Genomic DNA, 26,814 nt, shown 5'->3' with positions numbered 1-26,814 from the left:
AATTATAAAATAATCCATTTATTATCAACAAGCTGCCTCAGAAATCCAACTTACTCCCACCGCCACCCCCAGCACAACTCATCCCAGTCGCTATCTTCTTCTGTCCGCGCTCATCCTTTTCCTCACCCAGCTCCGGTGGCAGGTGCAGTTTCTCGATCACAAACTTCCTCCGGCGCAGCTTAAAGGCCAGATCCCGCGTCTCCGGCACGAACGCTGCCAGTGTATTCAGCGCCGAAAGTTTAACAATGTCCAACAGCCCGTGGTACTCCTTGAACACCGGATTCGTTTCCTTGTCCGATCCGGCAAACGATTCCAGCGCGATGCAATAGTCAACCTGACCTAGTAGACGCTCGTGCAGGTGGTGATAGTCGCTGTCCAGATGGTGGAACAGGTGCGTCGGGAGGGTGATCAGACAGCAGGACAGCGTGTTGCGGACGAAGGATTTGAGGATCGTGAGGAATTTTACGAGATGTGATGGGAAGCTTCGGTCGTACCACAGAGGAGAACCAATGGAATTCAGACAGATTCGTAGCAGGTTTTTCTCTTTTACTTCGGTGTTGGACTGATCAAACTGGGGTTGTTTGGATTTCAGGTGGATAGCGTCTAGCAGGGATTGAAAAGTGGCACTGATTGCAGTTTTGGAAGAATCAGGCGAACACTGCGCTCCGTCCCAATAGGTGATGTCGTGCTTGGATAGTTCAGATTCTTCAATTTGTTTTGACAAATCGAAAAAGTGGCCCAGTTGAGTACTGGACTTTTGCTCGAGATCCACTACGGATAGTTTGTTGTAGCGGAATGCGATACGCATCTCTTCGGGGGCTTGATTTTGTGCGGTTCTCTCTGGTTCGATGTCTTCAACGGGGGTGGGTAGTTTCTTCATCTAGAAATACGGTTTCGAAAGGTGATTATAAAAAGCTATGAATATAGTAATTGATAAATCCCACCAGTTGCACAGGATCCTCCTCCAAAGAAGCAACAAGTAAGGAATGATTGTTGACTATCCCCTCGGCCAGGAAATACTTGGTCAGTACTCGGGAGTAGTTTGCGTATTTGTCTTCCTCTGCGGAAAAGATAAATAATAATCGTCGACCATTAAATGAAAAAAAAATCAATGAGAATATTTCAAGAGAAATGCAAAATATTAATCGTCTCAATTCAGATTAAAATTTGCAGCCTAACATAGCATAGTATTGTTATAGTATTCTTTGTAATTGGACACTAGTGGACTTTATGTGGTCTTGTTGTGTAGGGGTTATCACGCCTATCTAGAGAGTAGGAGTTTGGGGTTCAATTATTTATCGGCTTTATCGGTCAGTCCTACTCAAAGTATGAGGGATAAACGATTAACGAAAATAATATTTGAAAATCAATAGATTGAGGCATAGAGACCATCTATTGAATAGCACACAATCGAATCTTTAATCTTCTTTCTAACGTCATGGTTTGGGCGACTAGGTTAGTGGTAAGGAAACCACCATACTGTGGGGTTTGAGTAAGTTACCATCAGCGTGCGATTATACATTAACACCTCAGCGTGCCGATCAGTGCGCAGCAAGCCATGACTCGGCCTCTTCTGGTCAGACCTCCGTGGCGTGCACACGCACCCACGGAGAGCTGCTGTCATAACAATTCGCTCCGGCCATTTGGGGCCACACATTATGGCGATCCTGCCAGGTTATTTGTTGGATCCTTGGATCCTGCCAGATTTGTTGGACTCTTATTTCAAAAGGTGAGTTGAATGCAATTTGTTAATGTGTTAATGTGTTAAAACATTTTATGATTAAAAAACACAAGGCAATGGGTTTGCATTGCTACAAAGCGCGTCTGGAAGACTGCTGCAAAATGGATTGTGGTTGGAAAATCACATAATCACGAAACTTTAGATAGGGTAAATCACTACTTGGGCCTATGGACCCCATTCCCGGCTCACTGCACAGAAAGCTAATGATTTATACTGCTTAGTAGCCGTAGGTTTATGATTGATCATTTTAAAAAAGTTTCCTATTTATCTCGCACAATACTCAATATTTTTCAACCATTTATTTCACTCCTAATCCATCCAATTATAGAAAATAAAAATGTAGATTTCAAACTTTTGCTCTTCGTTGCAACACCACTGAGCCGGAGTGATTCTTTCCACTTTTACAAAACGGTATCATCAAATAAACACCTATCTGAAAATCGTCACAGTGCTCGATACAACCATTGCTTTAAGCTGTTTATCACCACACAATAATTCTAAACTCACGAGCTTCAATCTTTTGTAATCGTTCGTATCTCTAGATTTTATATAAACATATTGGAATACATTTAAAAATGTATCCTCAAACCGAACAAAAAATCACCTCGGCCCAAGAACTTCTAGCTGTACAGTGCTGCCATAAGGCCATAAGTCTTATTTTAGTATGAAGATAATCCTTCATTGTTAATAGGAAAACTGTCTAATACGTTGACGCTATCATGTTATTTATAATTCTCTCGATTTCAAAAGGTGGAAAAGATATTGTTTTTAAGTGTTTGGAAGAAATTTGTATGAGTAAATATATCTTCTCAACCAATTAAAAATGATTATGAATAATACCATCTGGCATCTTGTTGTCGTGGAACGTGCATATTTTTGTTTACGTCGCATTTTCTACCGTCCCGAGAGAGAGAATGAGAGTAAGATGTTGAGAGATTGAGTAAAATATTGCGTATGCCGAGGAGATTTGGGGTATGCCGGATAAGCAATCGCCTATGACTGAAATGAGTGCTGCTCCATGTTAATTTAAATCAAATAAAAGCTTTTTCAAGCGGTGTTTAGCAAGAATAACTACTTTTGAAGCAGAGATGAACCCCATCGCAATATTACACGGCCCACAAAATTCAGAAAAGTTGCCCCTAGTCATAAATATCATTTAAATAATGCAGTCGTGCGCATGTTAGGCCGGGAATGGGGTGAGAAACCCTAAATATCATATCCCAGGTCAGATGTTCCCTAACTACTTGTACATGCGACCCATCTAGCAGAATCGCATATTGCTTGCGACCCTCCCACATTGGCTTTAAGAATTTGGAATTCGAACGGATTTAGATAGGATGTGGATTAGATTTTGGTTGGATTTGGACTTGATTGGAATGGATTTGAATTGGATTTGGATTGGATTTGGAATGGATTTGAAACGGATTTGGATTAGATTTTGGTTGGATTTGGATTGGATTTGGACTGGATTTGGATTGGATTTGAATTAGATTTGGATTAGGATTGCATTTGATTGGATTTGGATTTGGAACGGATTTAGATAGGATTTGGATCGGATTTGGATTAGATTTTGATTGGATTGGATTTGGATTGGATTTGGATTGGATATGGATTGGATTTGGATTGGATTTGGATTGGATTTGGATTGGATTTGGATTGGATTTGGATTGGATTTGGATTGGATTTGGATTGGATTTGGATTGGATTTGGATTGGATTTGGATTGGATTTGGATTGGATTTGGATTGGATTTGGATTGGATTTGGATTGGATTTGGATTGGATTTGGATTGTGTACCCGATCGTTACAATCATTCCTTTTGTTGGCTCCACCATAAAACATAAATAGTATTTTTTATGCATGTACCAATTAGATTTTAAAGTGAGCGGCGGCTCTCACGGTTCTGTGAGGCTCTCACGTTCTCTTTCTCAATCCATTCGCATTGGATATTTGTTGTCAGCGGTTTGAACTACAACAAAAACAAACGCTTGCCCCTATCACAATTTTGTGATACCCATGTAACGCTACCGAGCATACATTCAAGAGAATATGAATTAAGGTATAGGAGGTAAGTTGTAAATGTCAAACATCGGTTTTCAAGATGTCTGCCCTCGATCTTTTCCTTAAAAAAATATATATATATCTCAGCCGAAGAAGGAGAAAATTCTTTTCTGTTCGACCTTTCAAGGAAGCAGTGCGCGACGTGTCTAATAATTTAAAATTTTTGGTTAGAAATCGAATAGCCAATTTAGTGAAAATTTTAATAATTAATTTGTGTCTCGTTATAGATAATATTCGAAAGCTATAAAAGTAACTATAACTAATAGTACGGTCAGTGCTAACTACGAAAAGTTAGTCCGGTTAGTGTACAAAAATTATTATAATAGCTCTTTTGTTAGAAATAAAAATGTGTTCCTATTGTTCTCCAATTAGTACGTACAACAGTGTGTGCCAACGAAAAACCGACAAAAATCGTTAAATAACTAGATATACCCAAAGAAAAAGGTAAATCGAACAAATAGAAAAAAAACGTGTAAAGAAAGAATAAAAGGACGTCACAACAGGGTAATTAATCGATGTGGCAGGTCCGACATCGGGCCTTTTTTCTTCTTTTGGGGTTCTTTCGGGAACCATTCCGTTTCCCCCCACAGGAAGCTCGAGGGATAGTTAGTCGTCCGGAAGACGCGCACCTGCATAATCCTAAACCTCGTCTAGGGTCGACAGAAAAGGCAAGACGACAGAATCATCAAGCTTCCTCGAGGGTGGAGGAGAATATCTGACGCCATTTTGCTTGGTATTAATCCATCCGGGGTCGCCTTCGATCATCCGCCATCGTAAATCGGGGATTTTGGGAGAAAGTTCATCGTTCTCCCTGGCGACAATCCGCCGGACACACCAAATAACGCCGAACGCCGCCTTCAGCTACGAACGCCGCCTCGGCACTAGAACGTCGCCTTCGGCACTGGAACGCCGCCATCCGCCCCGAACGCCGCCGCCTTCAGTGCAAGGTAGCCGATACCAACACGAACGCCGCCAACAGCCACGAACGCCGCCTTCAGTGCAAGGCAGCCGTCACCTTCAGTGCAAGGTAGCCGTCACCAACACGATCGTCGTCACCAATACGAACGCCGCCACCATCCCAGAACGCCGTCGCCTTCCGTACAAGGTAGCCGCCACGAACTCCATCGCCTTTACTACAAGGTCGCCGCCGCCTTCACTACAAGGTCGCCGCCATCAACACGAACGCCGCCACCTTCACTACAAGGTCGCCGCCATCAACAAGACCGCCGCCACCACCACCACGATATCGCCACCGCAAGTATACCCTAGTAATAGTGACGTCCTTAGGGCCCGATAGGTTAATAAAACCAATATTATGTTCATTTGTAAAACTGTGGTAGGCAAAATTATTTATACGAGCGCATCCATTAAGTGTTAAACTTTTCACCTGTATTGTTTCCGTTCCCCGGGCTCGAAAAGAAGAAGCCACCAGGCCTCTTCCTTCTTAGATCGGTCAGAAATTATTTTTCTTCAGACGGCTTTTGAGACCCCTATTAGGAAAAGCTTTAATTCATAGTTTCTTTTACCCGGGTTTTCAACACGGGTACGCGTTTCGTTTTCCGTTGAATTCCTGCGGATCAGTGAGTTCCTCAGAGTGAGTATTGGGAAGGGATTACATTCTAATTGGAAATACGACCCTGAATTAATGTGAAATCTTATTGACGTAAAAGAGAGAGTAGTTTCAATTGGATTTAGGATTGTATTTGGATTGGATTGGATTTGGATTGGATTTGGATTGGATTTGGATTCCATTTGGATTTGGATTGGATTTGAATTGGATTAGGATTGGATGTCCATTGGAATTGGATTGAATGTAGCTTGGATTTTTATTGGAATTGGATTGAATTTGAATTGTTTGGATTTCATTGTATTTGACAAAATCTCTAAATTTTTTATTCTCCATTTACTACATAGATCCAAACTTAATTGCTGGGACTTAATTTGTGGGACAAAATAGGGACAAAAGTATGAATCAAAATTCGTCTTTTGCAACCCATCATTGATCAGCCCATGACCTCCCTGAGAGTCGCGGCCTGCAGCTTGGGAACACATTTTCAAATTATCGAGGATGAACAACACTCTCAAGCGATCACATATCCAAATTATCAATTGATAAAAACTCGTTAGAGAGTAAGATTTGTTCGATAATTGTATCTCGATTCGAAGCATTGGTAAATGCTACGTTTTGAACTTATTTTCCTACATAACACCAAAACACAATGCCAAACATACGATTGAACTTCATTGTTGACATCGCCTACTTTTCACACCTGAGAACTTATGAAATTTGTATTCCAATAATTATCGTATGAGAATGATTCAATCCCTGATCACAATCCTGGCTGATAGAGTACCGCTGCATCCGACGCAAACTGGAACAGAGACTAAGCACCCGCCACTAAGTCAGTCTTAAACCTCGGTGCCTCATTACAGAAAAGCCCATCGTAAAAGCTGTGCTGTCAACGGCGTTTGGTGGTCAAATCATCCTATGGAGGAAGTCAGAGTTGACGCGATGCAACACGATGCGACAAAGAAGTTTGACAGTTTATTGATAATAATTGATTCCTTCAAGAGAGTTGCGTAGGACTCGTTGCGTTGGATCTACTCCGGCAGACACCTAGGAATCACCAAAAACGAGCCGAAGAAAGTTTACCAGAACTGGCATCAGGAGACGTAAGCGAGAAGATGGCAAAGATGCAAAGGCAAGCATAGAAAGCTTTCAATTAATAGCTAAAGAAATGCTAATAGATTGTTAAGTTGATAGATAGGCCAAGTTGACTAAATCACCGAAACCGATTACTAAACTGCTAGCAAGTTTTCATAAGTAAATAATTATACATGTAAATATGAAGTCGGTTTTCACGCGTAAATTAAAACAACGTAAAAAACCGCGTTAATCTCAAAATATGTCTGAATAAACCGCGTAAATTCCGAAATTCGAGTGAAATAAAATCGCATAAAAAGCGATTCATGTATAAAAAACCGCGTGAAAAACGACTTCAGTGTACATCGGGTATGAAGCGTTGACTCTTCCTTGATCGAATGGTCCAAAAAATTGAAAACCCATCTAGAAACGGCTAAGATATTAACGATCAAAGTCTATCATATTTTCATGACGTTTCTCGAGTTTTTGCAATCGTTGAGTGTACCCCAATATAGGAAAGTCAAACGTAGCTAAATCATTGCGTTCTATGCTAGAGGTTTTTTTTTGCCTTTTTTAATGAGAGAAGAAGGGAAATGTGGGGTTTGAGTAAGTTACCATCAGCGTGCGAATATACATTAACACCTCAGCGTGTCGATCAGTGCGCTGCAAGCCATGACTCGGCCTCTTCTGGTCAGACCTCCGCGTCGTGCACACGCACCCAAGGAGAGCTGCTGTCATAATAATTCGCTCCGGCCATTTGGGGCCACACACATACCAAAGAGACCTGCAATAGCCGATAAACAAATTAATCGTCATATTTACGATTGAGAAATCTGTTTCAAATTAGGAACCTTTTAAATCTAGGAATTTAGGATTGCAGGAGTTTGGATGTTTAGTCATTTATGAACTTAGTAGTTTAGAAACACAGGCATTTAGGAATCCCTGAATTTAGGAATTCAAGAATTTAGAAACTTAGGAACTTATAGATTTAAGAATTTAAGAATATAGGAATTTGGGAATAAACGATTTTAGACATTTAGGAATTTAGCATTTTATGAAATTAGGGATTCAGGAAACAATTAATTTAAGAATTCCGGAATTTGGCGTATTCAGGAATTTATGAATTTATGTACATAGGAATTTAGGAATTTGCATATGGATTTAAGAATTTAGAAATTTAGATATTTAAGAATCTATGAGTTGAGGAGTTTATGAACTTGGGAATTTAGGAAGCTTCGTTGAAGACCTCCTTCCAGAAATTTCTAGTGAAGCTCGCTTAGGCATTCAACCTGAATCCATCCAGAAACCCATCGTGGAGTTCCTCCAGGGTTCCATTCAGGAGAATCCCACAGTAATCATTCCTCATTTCCTGAATTCCTCCTGGATCTCCTCATGAACTATACAGAGAAAGTTTCTCCAGAAATTCCTTCTGCAGGTCACCCTAGAATATCTTCTGAAGTTCAACCGGAAATTCTAGCAATTCTTCCTGGAGTTCACCAAGGAATTCCCTCTGAGGAATTCATAGCAATTCCTCCTGGAGATCCTACACAAATCCACAAATATGTCATGAAATTTCTCCAAGAATTCCTTCTCGAATTCCACCAGAAATTTCTCCCGGAGTTCCAACAATAAAGCCACCCAGAATTTTTTAAGAAATCTGTTGCGAAGACAGTGAAGAAACAAAATCCAAATTCGATGAAATTATTCTGGTGCTCGATGAATTAAAAAATTCCTGCAAAGACAGTATTTACTTATTAGTGATTATGCTACTTTTCTTTATGTTAGTGATCTTGCTTCACGAATTCTTTCACACTAGTCTTTAGTCGGTTTGAACAACAATTGTGGAACCCCTGCCTCCAGGCCTAATAAGAGCAACTTTGGTATTACGTACAACTTGAAAATTTCAATATTTAATTATTATTTCAATTTCATATTTAATATAATATTTCCAACCTTCTCAGTGGTGCGATGCAATGCAGGGAATAATTAGCGGAGACCGGTTTATCAGCTCTGTACTGTTGACGAGTTCCTATAACGAGCCATGAGTAAACATGGCTGGTGCAACTAATCCTACGTGATGCATTCTTCGATCGAACCTTTACTTTACACTAAATCCACCAACGACTCTACTGTAGTGTTTGTACAATTCAATTGCAATAAACTCAGATGAAAAACAAATAGGGTTTCTTACCCCATTCCCGGCCTAACATGCGTACGACTGCATTATTCAAGCGATATTTATGACAGGAAGCATCTTTTCCTGAATTTTGTGGGCAGTATAAGACTGTATTGGGGTTCACTTCTGCTTAAAAAATAGCTATTCGTACTAAATATCGTTCAAAAAAGCTTTTATTTGATTTAATTCAACGAGGTGCAGCACTCATATCAGTCATAGCGATTGCCATTCCGGCATATCATAAAACCAATTCCCGGCCTAAGCAAAATTGAACTCAATCTCTCAACATTTTACTCTCATTCTCTCTCGGGACGATAGAAAATGCGACGTAAACAAAAATATGCACGTTCCACGACAACAAGATGCCAGATGGTATTATTCCTAATCATTTTTATTTGGTTGAGAAGATATATTTACTCAGAGACGTTGTTTATAGATAGAGACCCGCAAACAGTGAAGCCGAAAGTACCAAACGAACCGTCAAACGCGGTACCAAACGAGCAAAGTAAACAAACATTACCAATCGGTACTAAATGCAAGATAGGTATTGTAATCAACATTATAGAAATTATAAAAAAGTTTGAAAAGTTCAGTGAATGAAGATGTTTTCAGAGTTCTCATAGCAAATTTATATATGGTATTTAATCATATTTACTGTTGAAATGGTGCTAAACTAGAGAAAATATGTAGTTGGAGCAAACGAAATAACTGCTCACAATCAGAGTCACTTCAAGTTACCACAATTTTTTATGTTGCCGATCCCACAGATTTTTTTTTGTCTGCTGGCCGTGAAGCCAGAATTGCTTTTATGCTCTCCGCGTGTCTCTATATAATACCATCGTCTCTGTATTTACTCATCCAAATTTCTTCCAAATACTTAAAAACAATATTTTTTTCACCTTTTGAAATCGAGAGAATTATAAATAACATGATAGCGTCAACGTATTATACAGTTTTCCTATTAACGATGAAGGATCATTTTCATAATCCTGACCTTTTGGCAGCACGGTGCGGCTAGAAGTTCTTAAGCCGAGGTGAATTTTTGTTCGGTTTGAGGATACATTTTTAACCCTTATGCGGCCAACAAAAAAAAACACACGTGGATGGCCGACAGGGTACCCGTTTTCCCATAAATTGATATTCTCATAACTTCAACAATTTTCAACCGATTTGGATAATTTTGACAGTTTTGGAAACAGAAACTCATATACTTTTTGCCCATTGTCAAGGTTTACAGCTTATGCCCATGGTTATACAAGAAATCTTTGAAGTAAGGCTTAAGAGTCTACACGCGTAACCAAAGGCCATTCAACCAGTTTCAAATATGCTACAAGCTCTTCGCGTTTCTTAAAATTGAAGGTGTTCACAGTATATGCTTCGGGTAATGCAAAAATCCCTGGAATAAGGTCTTAGTCATCCAAGAAATCTCTGGAGTAAAGCTTAAAGATCTACTCGCGTAACCAAAGGCCTATTATGCAAATTCAAATACGGTACATGCTCTTTGTGGTACTTAGCATAGAATGCGTTCACAGTATATGTTCCGAGTCATCCAAGAAATCTCTGGAGTAAGGCCTTAAGGTCTACACTCGTAACCATGGGTCTATGGACTTTTCTCAAAAGTGGTACATGCTCTTTTAACATCTTGAAATCAAATGTGATCACTACATATGCTCTGCGCAATCTAAGAAATCTCTCGGATAAGTCCTCTGGCGCCTTCATCGCATATGTTCATGGTCATCCAAGAAAACCCTGGAAAAGGCCTTCAGGTCTACATGCGTAACCAGAGATCTTTTAGATTGTTTCAAAAGTGATACATGCCCTTTTTGGTACATAGAAAAGAGCTCTTTCATTGCATATATTGATGGTCATCCAAGAAAATTCTGGAAAAGGCCTTAAGATCAACACGCGTAACCAGAGATCTTTTAGATTGTTTCAAAACTGGTACATGCCCTTTGTGGTACATAGAATAGAACCATAGATATAATTATCAAGATGTTGGGGTCAGAGCCAATTAGTACTCATTTTATGGTTCCAACGTACTAAGACTTCGGTACCCAGTAAAACAAAGCAACGCTACAAAATAAATTTGAATTGTTCTAATTTTTCACTGTAGCCATGGTTATCATCTTGGCTGTTTATTGATTGTTTTTCTGTGGTTAGAGTATGTTCATGAAATACAGTAATTCGTTGGCAATTCTCCATTTATCAATAATAGATAATATAATAGATTATTTTTCAGATCACCGCTGAGCATCAAACAACTATAGAACCTCCAAGAAACATATTAATTACAAAGGTCTTATATTTGATCTCCAATCTCAAAAGCGTAACGTCCATGGTCTGAAAAATGTGGTATCGTCATGGAGTTCAACCTGTCTCATATATTCACCAAGAATAATAATTTCTCATTCTAGAGAACTTGCCCGCAAACCGCAAACGTTGACCACTCTATGGTACCCAACAGCTATTATAGTAATACTTCAGTCCCACCATCTTTCCACGGAAATGCATCCTCCAATCTGTGCACTTATTGTGCGTTCAAGCCATGGAACCTTATGCGAGATTGGTGTTACGGTCGGTGAAAATCTCTAATAAAATCGTAGATATTCTCCCAATCTTTTTTTTCGTTTAACTGCTACACGTGGGTTGGCATTCGTGAATGACTGATAATCAACTACACAAGTTGGTGTAAGACTTTTCTACAGCGCGTCACAATGCCACAACACTGCCGGCTGGTCCTGCTGGTAAGACCTGCTGCGAGCCTGACTCTTTGGGACCCATGTTTTAAGGGACGAAGCGGATGACAGAATATTAACTGGTCACGGCGACACTATTTAGACACTTAGAAAGATTTATCTGGTTCGTGATTTTTACTATGAAGGTAGGACACGACCCGAGGGGGCATGTTGTGGGGACTTGAAAGCAACGATAGAAGAAATAAATGTGTTGAACATTTATGAAATGTGAACTATAGAATCTATCTCAAGCTATTTAAAGTCTTTTGTTTTTTATGTTTTTATTTCTATCGATTGTATTTTCTTTTGTAAAAGGTTTAGAATGTTAGAGGCTGTAGTAAGTAAGTAAACGAAATATGTGTTTTAATAATCCATTTCAATTATAATCATATTTTGATAGGGAAATGCAGATGACACGATATGGATCGGGCAAGACTTGTACTACACCGTCCGATGTATAGATCAAATCCGCTGCGACCGCTGCTATTCCTGGGAAGGCTGCATTGGAGAAATAGGCGTGGTGGTTGGCCGCAGGGGTATGCCATGTACTGGGGACGTGTAAACGGTCAGCTTTGACTGATTTGCACGGGGCTAGGAAAGAAAATTATTTGCAACTATCAGGCCAGAGCGGATTGTACCATTAAAGATAGCTGGGTAATCTTCAGAATGTCACGATTGTCCCACTTTGTGATGTAATAAACGAATTAAAAGCATCGAACGTGGCTGGGAAAAAACAGATGCCATGTGACCCATTCTGGTGGAACGGTAATTTAAAATTTACAAGGTAGTATAGGTTGGATTCGAACGACCACCAGGAATCCAAGAACAATATTCACGTTTGTTGTTGTTTGCAGGAAAAATAACTTTCGAAATGTTGCTATGGCAGCAGTTCTAAGGTTTGTTCTAAAGGGGCATCAATAGATTACGTAATGAAGCGACGCTTTTATTTCTGGGTACCGAAGATCGTTCATAGCTTACGAAACTGGAACCACGAAAAAATCGCCAGTTTCATATTGATTGTTGATAGAACGCCTTTATTGCATATGTTCAAGGTCATCCAAGAAAGTCCTGGAAAATGCCTTAAGATCTACACGCGTAACCAAAGATCTTTCAGATTTTTTAAAAAGTGTTACATGCCCTTTGTGGTACATAGAATAGATTGCGCCTTTATTGCATATGTTCATGGTCATCCAAGAAAACCCTGGAATAGGCCTTTAAATCTTCATGAGTACCCAGCAGGGTTGTTAACGTTAATTAACGATTAACGCCGTTGACGTTGATTTTCACTTGGGTTACCGTCAACGCCGTTGCGTTAAGTTACTTGGATTATAACGTTAACGTTAACGCGATGCATTGAATCAACGTCAACGGACATCGTTAATTTTCCCGTTCATTTGTCTTCGTCCTGACTAATCAACACGTTTCCAAGCCAAATTGTGGTTTCCATGGAACATTGAAATTTTTTTATGAAATCATAGTTCACCGCTTCAAAAATCCATTGACAGTTTCCATTCAACTCAGATCAAGTTTAAAGAAAACATGGTAAACCAATTCGTCAAGTTTTTGAGCTGCAAGCCGCCATCTTCAAGAGACCGATCAATATGCGCTCATCTATATTTATTAGATGGAACATATGTACTCAAAAGATTACGTAAAATGCGATACAAGTCCAGCTCTCAAAGCTAGAATTTTTTTTCCACACTAGATTAAAAGGAGGTTCCGATAATTTTGCCCAAATTCCGGATCTTTTTTAGAACTGGCTAGTTAGGGATTTGATTTAGAATCTGACCCGGAGAATCTGACATCTGTGCACACACTACGTATGTTCTAGCGTTCTAACCATTTGAAAATTTGGTTTTTTATTTCAACTTAAAAAGAACTATAATTGTTTTCATAGAATGGACATCTGACCTGGTTAAATTTAGATTTTTTAAAATCATCACAAATAAGTGAAAATATTAAAAACATCCACTTGTGTTCAAACGGCGTCCGTTTTGTCAACTGACCATTCCATTCGTTGGTTTATTCCATTCTGCAGGCTATATGCTTCGTATTCCTTCATGCAACAAGCGTTTTCGTGCATTTTTGCGACCTCTAGAACTCGCATAGTTTTGCAGAGGTGTTTCCAGAAGCCATTTTAATTCTATATATTTGAAACAAAATTGAAATTATAAAGCATGACTCAATTACCAAAAAAAAACCAATTTTCAAATCTTACTAGTTTTATAAACTAGTAAGTTAAAATTACCGGAATCTCCTCTCAACTATGGGTAATCAAATTGATGTCCTAGAGAAACTAAAGTTGTCTTGAGTTCCACAAAAAGGTACATCAGTTGGTTCTACTCATTAGATATTCAGCATTGGAAGTAAAAATGGTCGTCCACAGGACATATGATTTTTCAAGGAATACAATTTTAATGTAATATTTATCATAAAATGCAAAAAAATCAATTTCTAAAAAAAAGTGTGTATGCGTAACATATAATAAGTATAATTTCATTGCATCTAGCCCTTATAAAATGCTTTGTTTGTTATAAAATGTGTTTGTATCAAACATACCTTTATCCGATAAGAGGCTTCGTCAGTGTTTTTTTTTATTATGTATAATTTAAAATTCAGTCCGAATTTGACCACATTTTGCAAAGATTGATCAACAAACAAATGTTAAAATAATAGAACTAAATCTATCAAAGCCTTAGTTCCACCAAGCTGAGCAACATATAAAGAAACTTTGGCTGGAAAACTTATATAACCCATCATTAGCGTGAAAAATAACGCAGCCGTTAACGTTAAATTAACGGAAAACGTTAACGTTGCCGTTGATCAACGTGTTATAAACATTAACGGAAAAGTCGTTAATCGTTAAAATTAACTTCAACGAATTAACGAAACGGCGTTAATCGTTAATTAACGTTAACAACCCTGGTACCCAGAGATCTTTTAGATGGTTTCAAAACTGGTACATGCCCTTTGTGGTACATAGAATAGAATACGTCCATTGCATATGTTTATGGTCTTTCAAGAAAATGCTAGAATAGGCCTCAGGATCTTCACACGTAAAAAGATACCTTTCGGATTATTTCAAAAGTGGCATATGCCCTTTGCGGCACATAGAATATACCGCTTTCATTGCATATGCTCAGGGGTATCCAAGAGAACACTTGAACAATCATCAAGAACTTCACGCGTAACCAGAATTCTTTCGACCCATTTGAATAGTTGTACATGCCTTTTATGGTACGTAGAATAGAATGCACTCATTTCAAATGTTCATGGTCATCCAAGAAAACCCTGAAGTAAGGCATTAGGATCTACATCAGAGATATATCAGCCTGTTTTAAATTTGGTACATGCCTTTGGGGTCCATGAATAAAATGCGTTCATGGCATATGCTAATGGTCATCCTAGAAATTTATGGAGTAAGACTTCTAGGCTTACAGGAATATCTAGAGGGTTTTTAAGGTCACTCCTTACGGAATCGCACAACTGTCATTTTTATTATTTCACGCATGCTGCGACGCAGCAAAGCTAAATCAACAAAAATGGCAGTTGTGCGCCGCCTCCGTATCGATTGGTGTGCCCCCGAAAACGCGAGCACTTTGAAACTTGGATTCCGTGAGGAGTGTCCTTAATCTAATTTTTATATGTTACATGATCTTTGCGATATTAGCCCGTTTTTTCCCTCACGTTCTCGGCGTGAAGTTGTATCGTTCCAATTTATTTACATTTTGCATTTCCAAAGAATAGACAACTTCATATTAATGATATGAATGAAGTTTGTATACTACCTGGAACCAACAACAACAAGACAATAATAGCTACTTGGAATGCTCATATATCAAGATGAGGTTTCACATCTTGTTTATTCTTCAATAACTGCCCAGAGCTAATGTCAACAACTTGAACTACTTGAAATGCAAACATATACCAATAGCCTTCCGTTCGTGGGTTGATCTGCAGATCATTCGTATATGGAGTTCATAGACTACCTAGTACCAAGGCAAAAACAAAAACTACAGCAGACGTTCGATAACTGCAAGTCATTTAACTGCAATTCTTTTTAACTGCAATTCGATAGTTGCAACAGTTTTACAGTTATCGGACCGCTAAACTTCAAACCGATGTCAGACTCAATGACAGCTACATTGCGCTACACATTTAGATGCACTTTTATTGCATCTGGCGTCGATTGACAACTGTTTGACGTCTAGAGTGCGTTGCAGTTATCGAACGGCATTTGATAACTGAAAAGTAAACATTTTGCAGTTATCGAACGGCTACTGTACTAGGAATGCGTACATTCACTCAGATGAGGTTGACCCGATTTTGTCACTCCCAGATTTTGTCTACCCCTGATTTTGCCTAACCCGATTTTATCACGTTTTCGACCCAATTTCGACAAAAAATACGGATTCCATTCACGTATTTTGCCTTGCCTTCATTACGAAGCCCACGACAATGAAAATAACTACTTAAAATACAAACATATACCAAGAAGGGGTCTCACAACTTGTTTATTTTCAAATAACTGCCTCCATTAAGGAGGTTGATCCATCGACCTTGACTTTATTTCATAGACTACCTGGAGCTCAAGACAACAACAAGAACTACTTGGAATACAAACATACACCAAGACGGGGTCATAAAACTTGTTTTATTCTTCGATAACTGTCTCCATTACGGAGATTGATCTACAGAACTTCGGTGGGGTTTGATCCCACGAAACCAGTACGCTAGACAGGTGTTTTCCCTACTAAGCTACGAAGGACCTCCGTCGTCTTCCGCAGCTTAGCGGGTACTGATGAAACCAAATTCACAGCACCGGGCAACAGTGTAGCCGAACTCTCGCAAAACATTCTCAGAACTAACTCTCTCATATATGTTTTTGTACAATGCCAATCACATAGGATAAGTATTTAGTATTATCTGGCTCCTACACACTTGCTTCATCACCAACTGCGCTCGATGAAGTAGGGTTGTGTGAGACTGTGCCAGTTGGTCGTCAGATCCCAACCCGACCACATAAGCGAAGAGAGATCGCCTTTCGAGATCAATACATTCAAAGTTAATTGCCTATGTTCCGGGTATTGAGCCACCCGGAGTTGAAATTAATTACTATGTCTGAAACTCGATTATGCAGATACACAACATGTGATAGATTAAGATCGGAAAAGGTATTGGAGGAAAACCGCTACCTTCCGTCCATCCCAGTTATTCATCAACAACTGCATCCGTTACGCAGGTTGATCCACCGACCTTGACTCTATGGAGTTCGTAGACTACCGGGAGCCCACGACAACAAGAACTACTTGGAATACAAACATATACCAAGAAGGGGTCACACAACTTGTTTATTCTTCGATAACTGCCTCCGTTACGGAGATTGATTCGAAGACCTTGACTGTGTGGAGTTCGTAGACTACCTGGAACTTACGACAACAACAGAACTACTTGGAATACAAACATATACCAAGAAGGGGTCATGCAACTTGTTTATTCTCCGATAACTGCCTCCATCACGGACATTGATCCGATTACCTTGACTGTATGGAGTTCTTAGACTACCTGGGACTCACGACAACAACAAGAACTACAAGAAAAACAGAAATATATCAAGAAGGGGTCACACAACTTGTTTATCCTTCATTAACTGCCTCCATTACGGAGGTTGATCTGCAGACCTTGACTCTGTGGAGTTCGTAGACTACCTGACAGCCACAACAACAACAAGAACTACTTAGAATACAAACATATACCAAGAAGGGGTCACACAACTTGTTTATTCTTCAATAACTGCCTCCATTACGGAGATTGATTCGAAGACCTTGACTGTATGAAGTTCGTAGACTACCTGGAATCAATGACAGCAACAAGAACTACTTGGAATGCTAACATGTTTTAAGAAAAGGTCATTGGATGACCCGGAACATAGACTGTGAAAGCATTATATGCTAAGCACCAAAAAGAGCATGTACCGTTTTTGATTCTACACGATAGACCTTTGGTTACGTTAGCAGACCATAAGATCTTATTCCAGGGATTTTTTGGATGACTTGGGCTTTACTCCAGGGGTTTTTGGAGACCCTGAATATATACTGTGAACACCGACTATTCTAAGAAGCGCAATGAGCATGTAATATATTTGAAACTGGCTGATAGTCCTTCGGTTACGTGTGTAGACTCTTAAGCCTTACTTCAAAGATTTCTTGTATAACCATGGACAAAAGCTGTAAACCTTGACAATGGGCAAAAAGTATATGAGTTCCTGTTTCCAAAACTGTCAAAATTATCTGAATCGGTAGAAAATTGTTAAAGTTATGAAAATATCAATTTTTGGGAACACGGGTACCCCGTGTCGGCCGCATAAGGGTTAAATGTATTCTAATATGTTTATAAAAGTCCTGGTGAAACAAACAAATAAGAAGGATCGAAGTGCGTTAGTTTAGAATCATTGTGTGGTGTTTAACAGCTTCAAGCAATGATTGTATCAAGAACTGTGACGATTTTCAGGTAGGTGTTTATATGATGATACCGTTTTGTAAAAGTGGAAAGAATCACTCCGGCTCAGTGGTGTGGCATCGGAGAGCGAAATTTTGAAATCTACATTTTTATTTTCTACAATTGGATCAATTAGGAGTAAAACAAGTGATTGAAAAATATTGAGTATTGTGAAAAATAAATGGGAGACTTTTTAAAAATTATCAATCATAAACCTACGGCTTCCAAACAGTATATATCATTAGTTTTTTGTGCAGTGAGCCGGGAACCGGGTCTATAGGCCCAAGTAGTGATTTACCCTACTTTGCTTATTAACTATCTTAGAAATGATTGAATTCAACGTGTACCGTCGTCGGGGGTGGCAATGGGTCAAATGGGGGTGAGAATGGGTCACTGTTTCAAGTACTTAGAATGCTTGTAGGATAGATTGAATATATCTGAGGACAAGAAGACTAAAATATACGAGACCTTTTTGAACGATTTTGCTATCCGACCTCCAGGCTGCCGGTGAGAGCGATGACCCATTCTCAACCCCCAGACCCATTGTTACCCCGATGGCGGAATTTCATCTTTTATCAACAGGGTATCGATGGCGATGGGTATTTATCATCTCCTTTGTTTGCGTTCGCTTTGTCAGAGTAGACTACAGCACATTTAGTGCGAAGTGAAAGGTAGGAGTGTATAATTCGTAAAAGCTACACTACTTTCCGACGGGGCGTATTCAACAAGTTCCTTCAGAACATCTTCCTGGAATCCCTCCAGTGATTCCTTCTTTGATTCTTTGATCTTAGATTGACAGCATTTGAGACCGTTTAGGAATGCCCACTCCTGGAATCCTTCCTGAAGTTCCACAAGCATATCCTTTTTGATTTCCTCCTGAAGTTTCTCCAGGAATTTTTCCTAAAGTTGCTTCAGTTACTCCACGAATTCATATGAAGTTCCTTCACTAATTTCTTCTGGAGTTCCTCTTCGTGTTTCTATAGGATTTCCTCCCGGAGTTAAAGGTGTGCACTGCACAGTGGCTAAAACCGTGTTTTAAGCGCGTTTAATAAATATCACCTTTATTATGCAATTTAGCGTAACGGTCTCTTCGAGACATTTGATCAGTAAGTAAATGCGCTTCTTTGAAGGTATTTAGCTTACTGATCAATCCCCCTAAAAGTGAGATAAAAATTTTGTTTTTTCTGCTTTACAATGGACAAGGTTAATGTCTTCACAAAAGTTGTAGTAAAAGTTCTCCTGAAAAACTTTGTCGAAGACACCGAGTTGTTAATTTCATTACTTTTGAAGATTTGTTACGTTTTACTCCGACAACCCCCTAAAAATAGTTTTTCCATCATAGATTTTTTATTTTCGATTCTATGTTGCCGATGTACTCATGTTTTAAAAGCTTGATGGGAAGCGTTGGAAAACGGTTTTGCATAAAAGTTACTGTTTTCATAGTAATTTTCATACAAACTTTAAACTGCGCGTGCTCACTCAAATTACATCCAATTCAGCTAAAAATTTAGGAGGATTATTAAAATGGCAAATGCAATCGATTAAGCATCGGGGGGCAAAAAAGTCAAAATTTGAATCACTCTATTGCACAGGTGTGAGAGAATGTATTTATGTTTCTGTGAGTGTGTGTATATATCATCATCTGTTAAGAGTGTGTTCAATCGGTGTAATAATTATTTAATTGTTTTTTTCAAATATTAGGATCTGCTTGAAAAACAATAGCATAAAATGTGATTTAGGAAATGGGTGGAAAGTTATGCTGAAGTGTTTTGAGTGGTGACTGAGAAGTGCAAAACATAAATGATGTAAAAATTGATGAAGCGATGTTAACTGGTGTTGGCAGTCACTCAGTTCCGTTCGGCATTTTTTTATTCTTTTGCCGAGATCCGCACAGCCGAGCGCTCGGTTCGTGAATTTCTGCCGATATCTCAGCTGTCAGCAGTCATTTATTTACTGCGGTACTCAAAAGGAAAAACTTATATATTTTTTTAAAGGTAAAGAAGAAGAAAAGAGTGATGTTGATGTTGTCGTGACCGATTCAACCACCGCTCCTAATCGGAGCAATTGCCGCTACCTCCGAACGACAATCAAAGTAGAGAGCAGTTCTACCCGCTCTCTGACTTGATTGTCATCGGGAACTGCTTCCTCCGGCGGCATTTCGACCAGCAGGGGGCGGTGCCACCCGCTTACTCGCTGCCTACTACTGCCACCGGGAACACGGACCTATTCCTATAGGTCCACCGCTGCTCGGACCTACTCCTGTAGGTCCTGGTCCAGGAATGGGCACTACGCTACGGTAGTCTCCGCCCAGCTGCAGGTCTCACCGTTGATGCGCCTAAACACATCGGCCAAAAATTCAAATTGTCTCTACCATTTTACTCATATCTATAGACATATGAGACATGGTCCGGTAGTGATGGGTTAACACTCCATTCGTGCCATTCATACCTTGTTGCCATATTTTACCATGAATGCCTTCACGTTCATTAGGTGCAATATAATTGCCTACTTTTTGGCGAATTGCCAGCAATATGCACTGAGCTTTCAAAGCTTGCTTACATCACATGTTAAGGTTCAAATGTCATACATCAAATCGACTTCTTTTTCTTGCTTTTCGCTTCTTTTTTTTTTGTGGAGAGCCTACTCATTCGCTCAGATCTGGTTTTGTTCAAAGTACACAAACATTTCAAAAGGTATCAAACTCTATATATTTCCACAAAATATAAACGTCCTTTTCAATATCTGTACAGCGCACAGATTATAGTGATACGCATAAACAACCTCAAAAATGCATCTGAGATTGATTTGATGTGCATCCTTCTCCTAATTACACAATTTTCTACATGCATTTTACATGAATGTAAAATTATGATGCAGTTGACTACCTTCTCAAATGTTCGTCAAGATTCAATGGATTGTTTACATGACCATATGATCGGTCTTCTCTCTGTGTACATGAAAAGTGATGCCGTTTTAGCAGCATTGCATTATCAACACTTGAATTATGAAAAAATAAATAACCTGCGTTGCTTATGAATGCTTGAGTTTTCACAGTTCTAGCTCACATCCAATATTTAGTGTCAATATATAGCATGAAAAGCAACATTTTCATAGATTATTGCTTGATGTTTACGTAAATCTTCGAGAAAACAAGCATAATATATAGAACAAATCAACACGCAACACTGAACGATGATTTTCGAGTATCTGCAAAGTATAAGAGAGCGTGAGAGTAAATCGACGGTTTCCCCTCCTGGAAAAATATTTTTTCAACTTTGCAATATTTTCTGCAAAAGGCAGTTTTTTCAAATAATATTACGAAATTCATCCAAATGAAGCATCCCACGGATGTATTGAAGTCACCACTATATGTTGATGTAGTTTTAAAACAAGAATGCTTCCCCGATTCAACTGGGGAATGCATTTTCTCCTCGGTGGGCGGATTTTTTCCTGGGGGTGGTATAAGCACGTGGCTGGTTTTCTTGTCAATGACTGGATTACGGTAATTTGGGCCTTAAAGAATTTGTGATATGCAATTTATAATAAGTGCCTTGTACTTTTTTTCAGATTTTTCAGTTCATTTAAATACTTGTTCGACTTTAATTTATTTTATTTTTTTTTAACCTAATCGCTATCACCACAGATGTTAGTGATGGTAGTATGTCAATACTAAGTGCTTATGATGATGGGGGTGAGCTGTTATAAAAATCCTTGTTTTCATCAACACGGCCCACAACAATGACCCCATGAGCAACATCGCTTCGGGACGTCTGTGTGATGATGAAAAACGGGAGGCTCATAGAAGCCAATATGGGCGGGGTACAGTGTAGTTTAATAGCAAGGGACAGCTGCCATTGTAACCATCACAACAAAAAAAAGTTTTACCAATTTTACTATATGTCATATTTTAACAAATAAATTGATATAATTCGACAATGGAAAAAGAGACGTGTTTTCATGACGCCCGATTTTTTCGCATTCCAAAAATAATTCAAATCCACCAAAAATTTTTTTTTTGATTTTACGCTGAAATAAAATGAGCGAATAAACTGAAAATCAAGCAAAATTTCCAAATATCAGTGACTTTCAAAAATAGATCAAGTTCTGAGAGCAAATATCAAACCTTACCATATTGGAAAACTGGCCAAAGCTTCGCAATACTATGCTTCGTCTAAGAAACGCTTCAAAAATGAACCAGCAGTTAATCCTCATGGAACCTTCGAAGATGATCACGACAAATAAGTTTGAAGAATCTAATTTATTATTTAATCAAAATTCAAATGAAAAAAGCTTCAATAAAATATGAATCGTTGGTCTGCCGATACGTGGATCAAGCAAGAGATCGAGTACTCAAGCTCAAAACAAACGACATATACTTTCGGTCGGCCTCCTTTGTACCACTCCTAAATATAACACTGGGAAACGATGCTGAAAAGTGTATCCGGAAATTACCTCAAAAAACCCTCAAGAAGTACCTGGATAGTGGCGATAGTGAACAGGATACTGAACATAGAAAATAGGGATGTTGTTTGATAAGTTTCAGAAGTCTATATCGGCCTGGTAGTCTCTTTATTGACTATATGTCATTGGAGATTCACGAAGGTACGCATGCAGAAATAGTGAGGTGAGTTTGAACTGGTAGAACGATAGTAGTTCTGGAAGTTCTGGAAATACAGGTGAGTATTACTTTATTCTTAACATTATTTTTGATGACGGAAATTTTAACTTGTTTCGTGATGGACTACCCGTATTATCCTCTCATCGCAGTCCACGGTCCGATTGGCACGTACACGTTTTTAAGATTATGAGATCCAAACACACAGAATCCTTAAATACTATTTTATTGAACCCATGCACAATACACAGTTACAATACTGTTTTGTTGTTTTGTTGATCTGCAAATCTTTGTAGTTGAAATAAACCAAGTTGCGCTTCACAGCAAGTTGTTGGTGCACAATCTTAGCAATTTTGTTTGGATGAGTCAGCTTAAGCTGTGGATATACTTTTATTCTTATTTAAGAAGGTATTAGTGGTGATTTATTAAGGGTGGGGGGAAGATAATGAGATTTTACCTAATCATCAAGCTCCTTTTTCGTGATATTCATATTATTATTGTCAAAAATTATCATCCTGGTCCGCAAAACAAAACAAACTCATCATATCCGAATTGACGATGCTAAGCCTTTTCTTGCAAGAATTTTGGGGAGTCTATGTTAATCTTTTTTGTATTTATCATATTCATTCTAGTCTTGAATAATAACCCATCTAAATTTTAAATTCAGTAGGACTGTTCGCCTAATTATATAGATTGTGTCGGTATTTACAATGACCATACAATTTTCTCTCTCTACAATTCTATTTCAGAATTTATCAAGGGTTTATGCTTGCTAAGCTATTTGTTAAGTATTGGATTTATTTCCGAAAATTGTCAAATAATTTTTCTATCCTCCAATTTTTTTGTGAAAAATCGGTAGTGAATGAAAACTTTTGGGGTTTTATTTGAGATTCTCCAAAAGTAAAAATCTGGCTCCAGAGAAAAAGCCAATTATTGTTCACTAAATTAATGATTTCGTGTGTGTTACTTCTACGTGAAGTTAAACGATTTACAATGATATGGAAATGCTAATATCATCTTCCAAACTTGGACGTACATGTTCATGATAGCATTAGAGGCGAAAGTATAGAATTGATAGTTCCGTTAGGATACGGCAGGCATGAAGAATGTTTTTATAGAGAAGTCGATTTGAAAGCGAGCGGAGGGCAATATTTGTGATGGCATCAGAGCGTTAATGAATAAAGCTTCCAATGAATGATTAAATTTGTTATGATTACATCATTCAACTCTATGATTAAAGATTATGATTAATGATTTAATCATTTTTGACAATGATTAATGATTATGATTAACGAATAAATTAATTTTTACCAATGATTAACGATTATGATTAATGAATAAAACGTTTGGAGTATGATTAACGATTACCGATCGTGATTAAATGCTGACACAATATGTGTATAATTAATGATTAAAGATCGGTATGATTAATGATTAATGATTATGAATAATCGAATTGAATGATTTGCATATTGATCAATTATAAAGTAACATTTTTACCAAATTGAATTATTGAAAGGTATTAATATTATATGATTTTGATTAAAGATTAATGAATAAAAGCGATGTATGCGATGGTAAAAAATGATGATTAATGAATAAACTCAAAACAATTATGAATAATGATTAAATGTAAAATTCCATGATTAACTATTAGTGATTAATGATTGAATCCTATTTTTTGTATGATTATGATTAATGAATAATGATTAAATAGCCCATTATTCATTAATCATGATTAAATCTATGATTAATCACTAATGCTCTGGATGGCATATATCGCACGACCTTCCTTCTGCCAAGCTCCCGTATGAACTGTGCAATAAAAATCCTATTCGACTAAATGCTGATGTCATATTAGAAATTTGGAGACAGTACTCGTCGATAGCAAATCCTTCCGCACGCGATGGCATATGAGCAAGTCAAACCACCTTCCTTTTGCCAGTGGAGATATATCAGCTTCCACACTGATATTCTTCCCTCCCCCTTCATACGGGAGCTTGGCAGAAGGAAGGTCGTGCGATATATGCCATCACAAATATTGCCCTCCGCTCGCTTTCAAATCGACTTCTCTATAAAAACATTCTTCATGCCTGCCGTATCCTAACGGAACTATCAATTCTATACTTTCGCCTCTAATGCTATCATGAACATGTACGTCCAAGTTTGGAAGATGATATTAGCATTTCCATATCACAATTATTGTTTCTAATGGGAATTATTGTTTGATTTCTACAAACTGAATCATTACACAATGTTCGGCTGTTTATAATGTACCTGCATTTGAATAGTGCGAACTAACGTTACGTCACAAAATTTATTGATTTGTATATATTTTAAAATCACTGTTAAGCTAGAATTTTCATTTACTTATAGAGAACGTTATTTCGTATGGTGGAATTTTACCAAGGAGTAACTAAAAAATGCTAGAATCAAGATGAAGACGAACGCACTGGATTTTTTGCTAGGATGGATCAAACATAACTGCGGCTGCGATAGCGACTGCCTCAAAATTAACAGCTACCGGTACTTACTAAACTACGAACACCAAGAGAATCTCCAAATCGACCTAGTTGGAATTGCGGCCAGACTGGATCTGTTTTGATAGTGGATAAACTCAACTGGTGAGCACGTTCCAATTCTTTCCTTTCTTTTGAATTGCTTTATAAATTTAAAAACTTGAAAATGGAACACTAAATACGTACAGGGCATCGTTTGCTGCTATTGCCGCGAATATTGTGGGAGTCCCAGGTATTCGGTTCACGCTTTAGTTAGCAACGGTGGCTCTTCTCGACCTTCTATTCCCTGAGTAGTTAGTGCGAATAAGGGCGTCCTTGTGAAGTTTTGCTGTACCTGTTATGAACAACTAGTACATCCCGTACCCTATACACTTCCTGAAGAAAAATTTTTGGCTTCAGGAGTGAATCCTTTTTTAGTACTAGTCTTCGTAACAATAACATCACGGAGCATGAGATATGATCAAATTATTCGTAGTACTACTTGACACATATACACACTACACACATATAACTCGACAACGGAAAAAGATACAAACGATGTTCTTATAGCAAAACACGCGTTTTGAAAGACCCCAGGTGACATTTGAGAAAATGAAAAATAATAAATCTGGTTGCTAAACACAGAACTAAGAAATAAATCCGTCAGTTTTCCAATACTATTTTTTGTGATGGAAACGAGGGATTTCAATCAGGTTCTAATTAAAACAAACGTTGTAGTTCAGTTTCAAAACGTGCTCGAAAACTGCATAGCTAATTTTTAGTTGCAGTTTTAGAACCACTCCGTAAAAATAAAAACCTAACAGTGTACCCGAGCAAAGCTTGAGAGCAAATCGATAACTAATTTTGCTGTTGTGAAATCGCCTAATTTTGATAACTCAGGTTGATATCCTTTTGATACTTTTAACTGCCCTAAGCAATGATTAAACAAACAAAAATTCCCGGTACTCACCAATGGCAATCACCGACCCAATTGGAAAGCCTCCTCCAAAAACGTGATCCAACGATGGATTGCCAGAGGATAGAATCGCTTGTCCACTGTGCAGCGAGGCACGCGTTCCTTTGATGGATACCGCTCCGCGGCGTTTCACGAAGCTGGACATTTTCTAAAATATTAAGTTAGAAATAAGTAATTTGCAGCAAGACAAATCTGTACATGTTATGAATTATTACTGCTGAACACAAACTTAAATGACGGTAAACAAAAACGAAACACGCTAAATCGTTCTCCAAAGTTTTTTGACAGTTCTCACAGCTGTTGTTTTGCTTAATCGCATCGCTCGTCGCTCTGACCAAGCTCAAGCGTTTTCGATGCGTTTGAAGGCATCAGGCGAATTTGCCGAGACCAAAACCTCGTGATGCGAAAAACGATCCGAACAAACGGTTTGCGTCGCAATGTTTTCACTGCAGGTTGTTGTCATGGCTTGTGTGTTTGTAGCTCGAACGCGAACCTTGGCATCAGAATTCCAATTGGAAACATAGGAATATTTTTTTATTCTTATGGGAATCTGATTATGTTTGAATAGGTTTGAATTACATTCTCAGGGGAGTTGGAAGATGGATCAATAAATTAAGAATCGAACTATAAAAATAAAAGTGATATCAATAAGTATCGAATTTATTATTTTTTTTCAATGGTGAACCAAAATATGAATACTATTAGGCACGAAATTATTGCAAGCCGACACAAATAATAAAAAAAAACTATAAGGTACACTGGGGGAAGTGGAAAAGGAAAAACCGATAGTGCATGTTTGAATTAGTGTAAAACCAGTTTAAATGATTTAAATGCGTTCAATCAAAATGGGCTATCAAAAACAGTCAATTTT

The 26,814-nt window shown here is 38.3% G+C and overlaps 1 protein-coding gene and 1 long non-coding RNA gene across 3 annotated transcripts; one reads left to right on the top strand and one right to left on the bottom strand.

The window, feature by feature from the left end:
• Positions 1-2: 2 nt before the first annotated feature.
• LOC134223701 (elongator complex protein 4) lies at positions 3-26,237 on the bottom strand. Of its 2 annotated transcripts, none has more exons than XM_062702891.1 (4): positions 26,159-26,237; positions 25,938-26,091; positions 945-1,060; positions 3-880 (listed from the first exon to the last, which is right to left on the bottom strand). In XM_062702891.1, the coding sequence occupies exons 2-4, from the start codon at positions 26,086-26,088 to the stop codon at positions 38-40; spliced, it is 1,110 nt and encodes a 369-aa protein (XP_062558875.1). In that variant the 5' UTR covers positions 26,089-26,091; positions 26,159-26,237; the 3' UTR covers positions 3-37. The 2 variants fall into 2 exon arrangements, with proteins under 2 accessions (XP_062558875.1, XP_062558873.1); XM_062702889.1 differs by having other exon boundaries at positions 26,156-26,219.
• Positions 3,890-4,205, top strand: LOC134223700 (uncharacterized). Its single transcript, XR_009982677.1, has 3 exons — positions 3,890-3,967; positions 4,029-4,100; positions 4,174-4,205. It is a non-coding gene; the product is annotated as an uncharacterized LOC134223700 (long non-coding RNA).
• Positions 26,238-26,814: the final 577 nt, after the last annotated feature.

Source organism: Armigeres subalbatus, chromosome 3, assembly GCF_024139115.2.
Source record: "Armigeres subalbatus isolate Guangzhou_Male chromosome 3, GZ_Asu_2, whole genome shotgun sequence".
In the NCBI taxonomy this organism is placed as follows: Eukaryota; Metazoa; Arthropoda; class Insecta; order Diptera; family Culicidae; genus Armigeres; species Armigeres subalbatus.
This window is presented reverse-complemented; position numbering and strand designations above follow the sequence as displayed.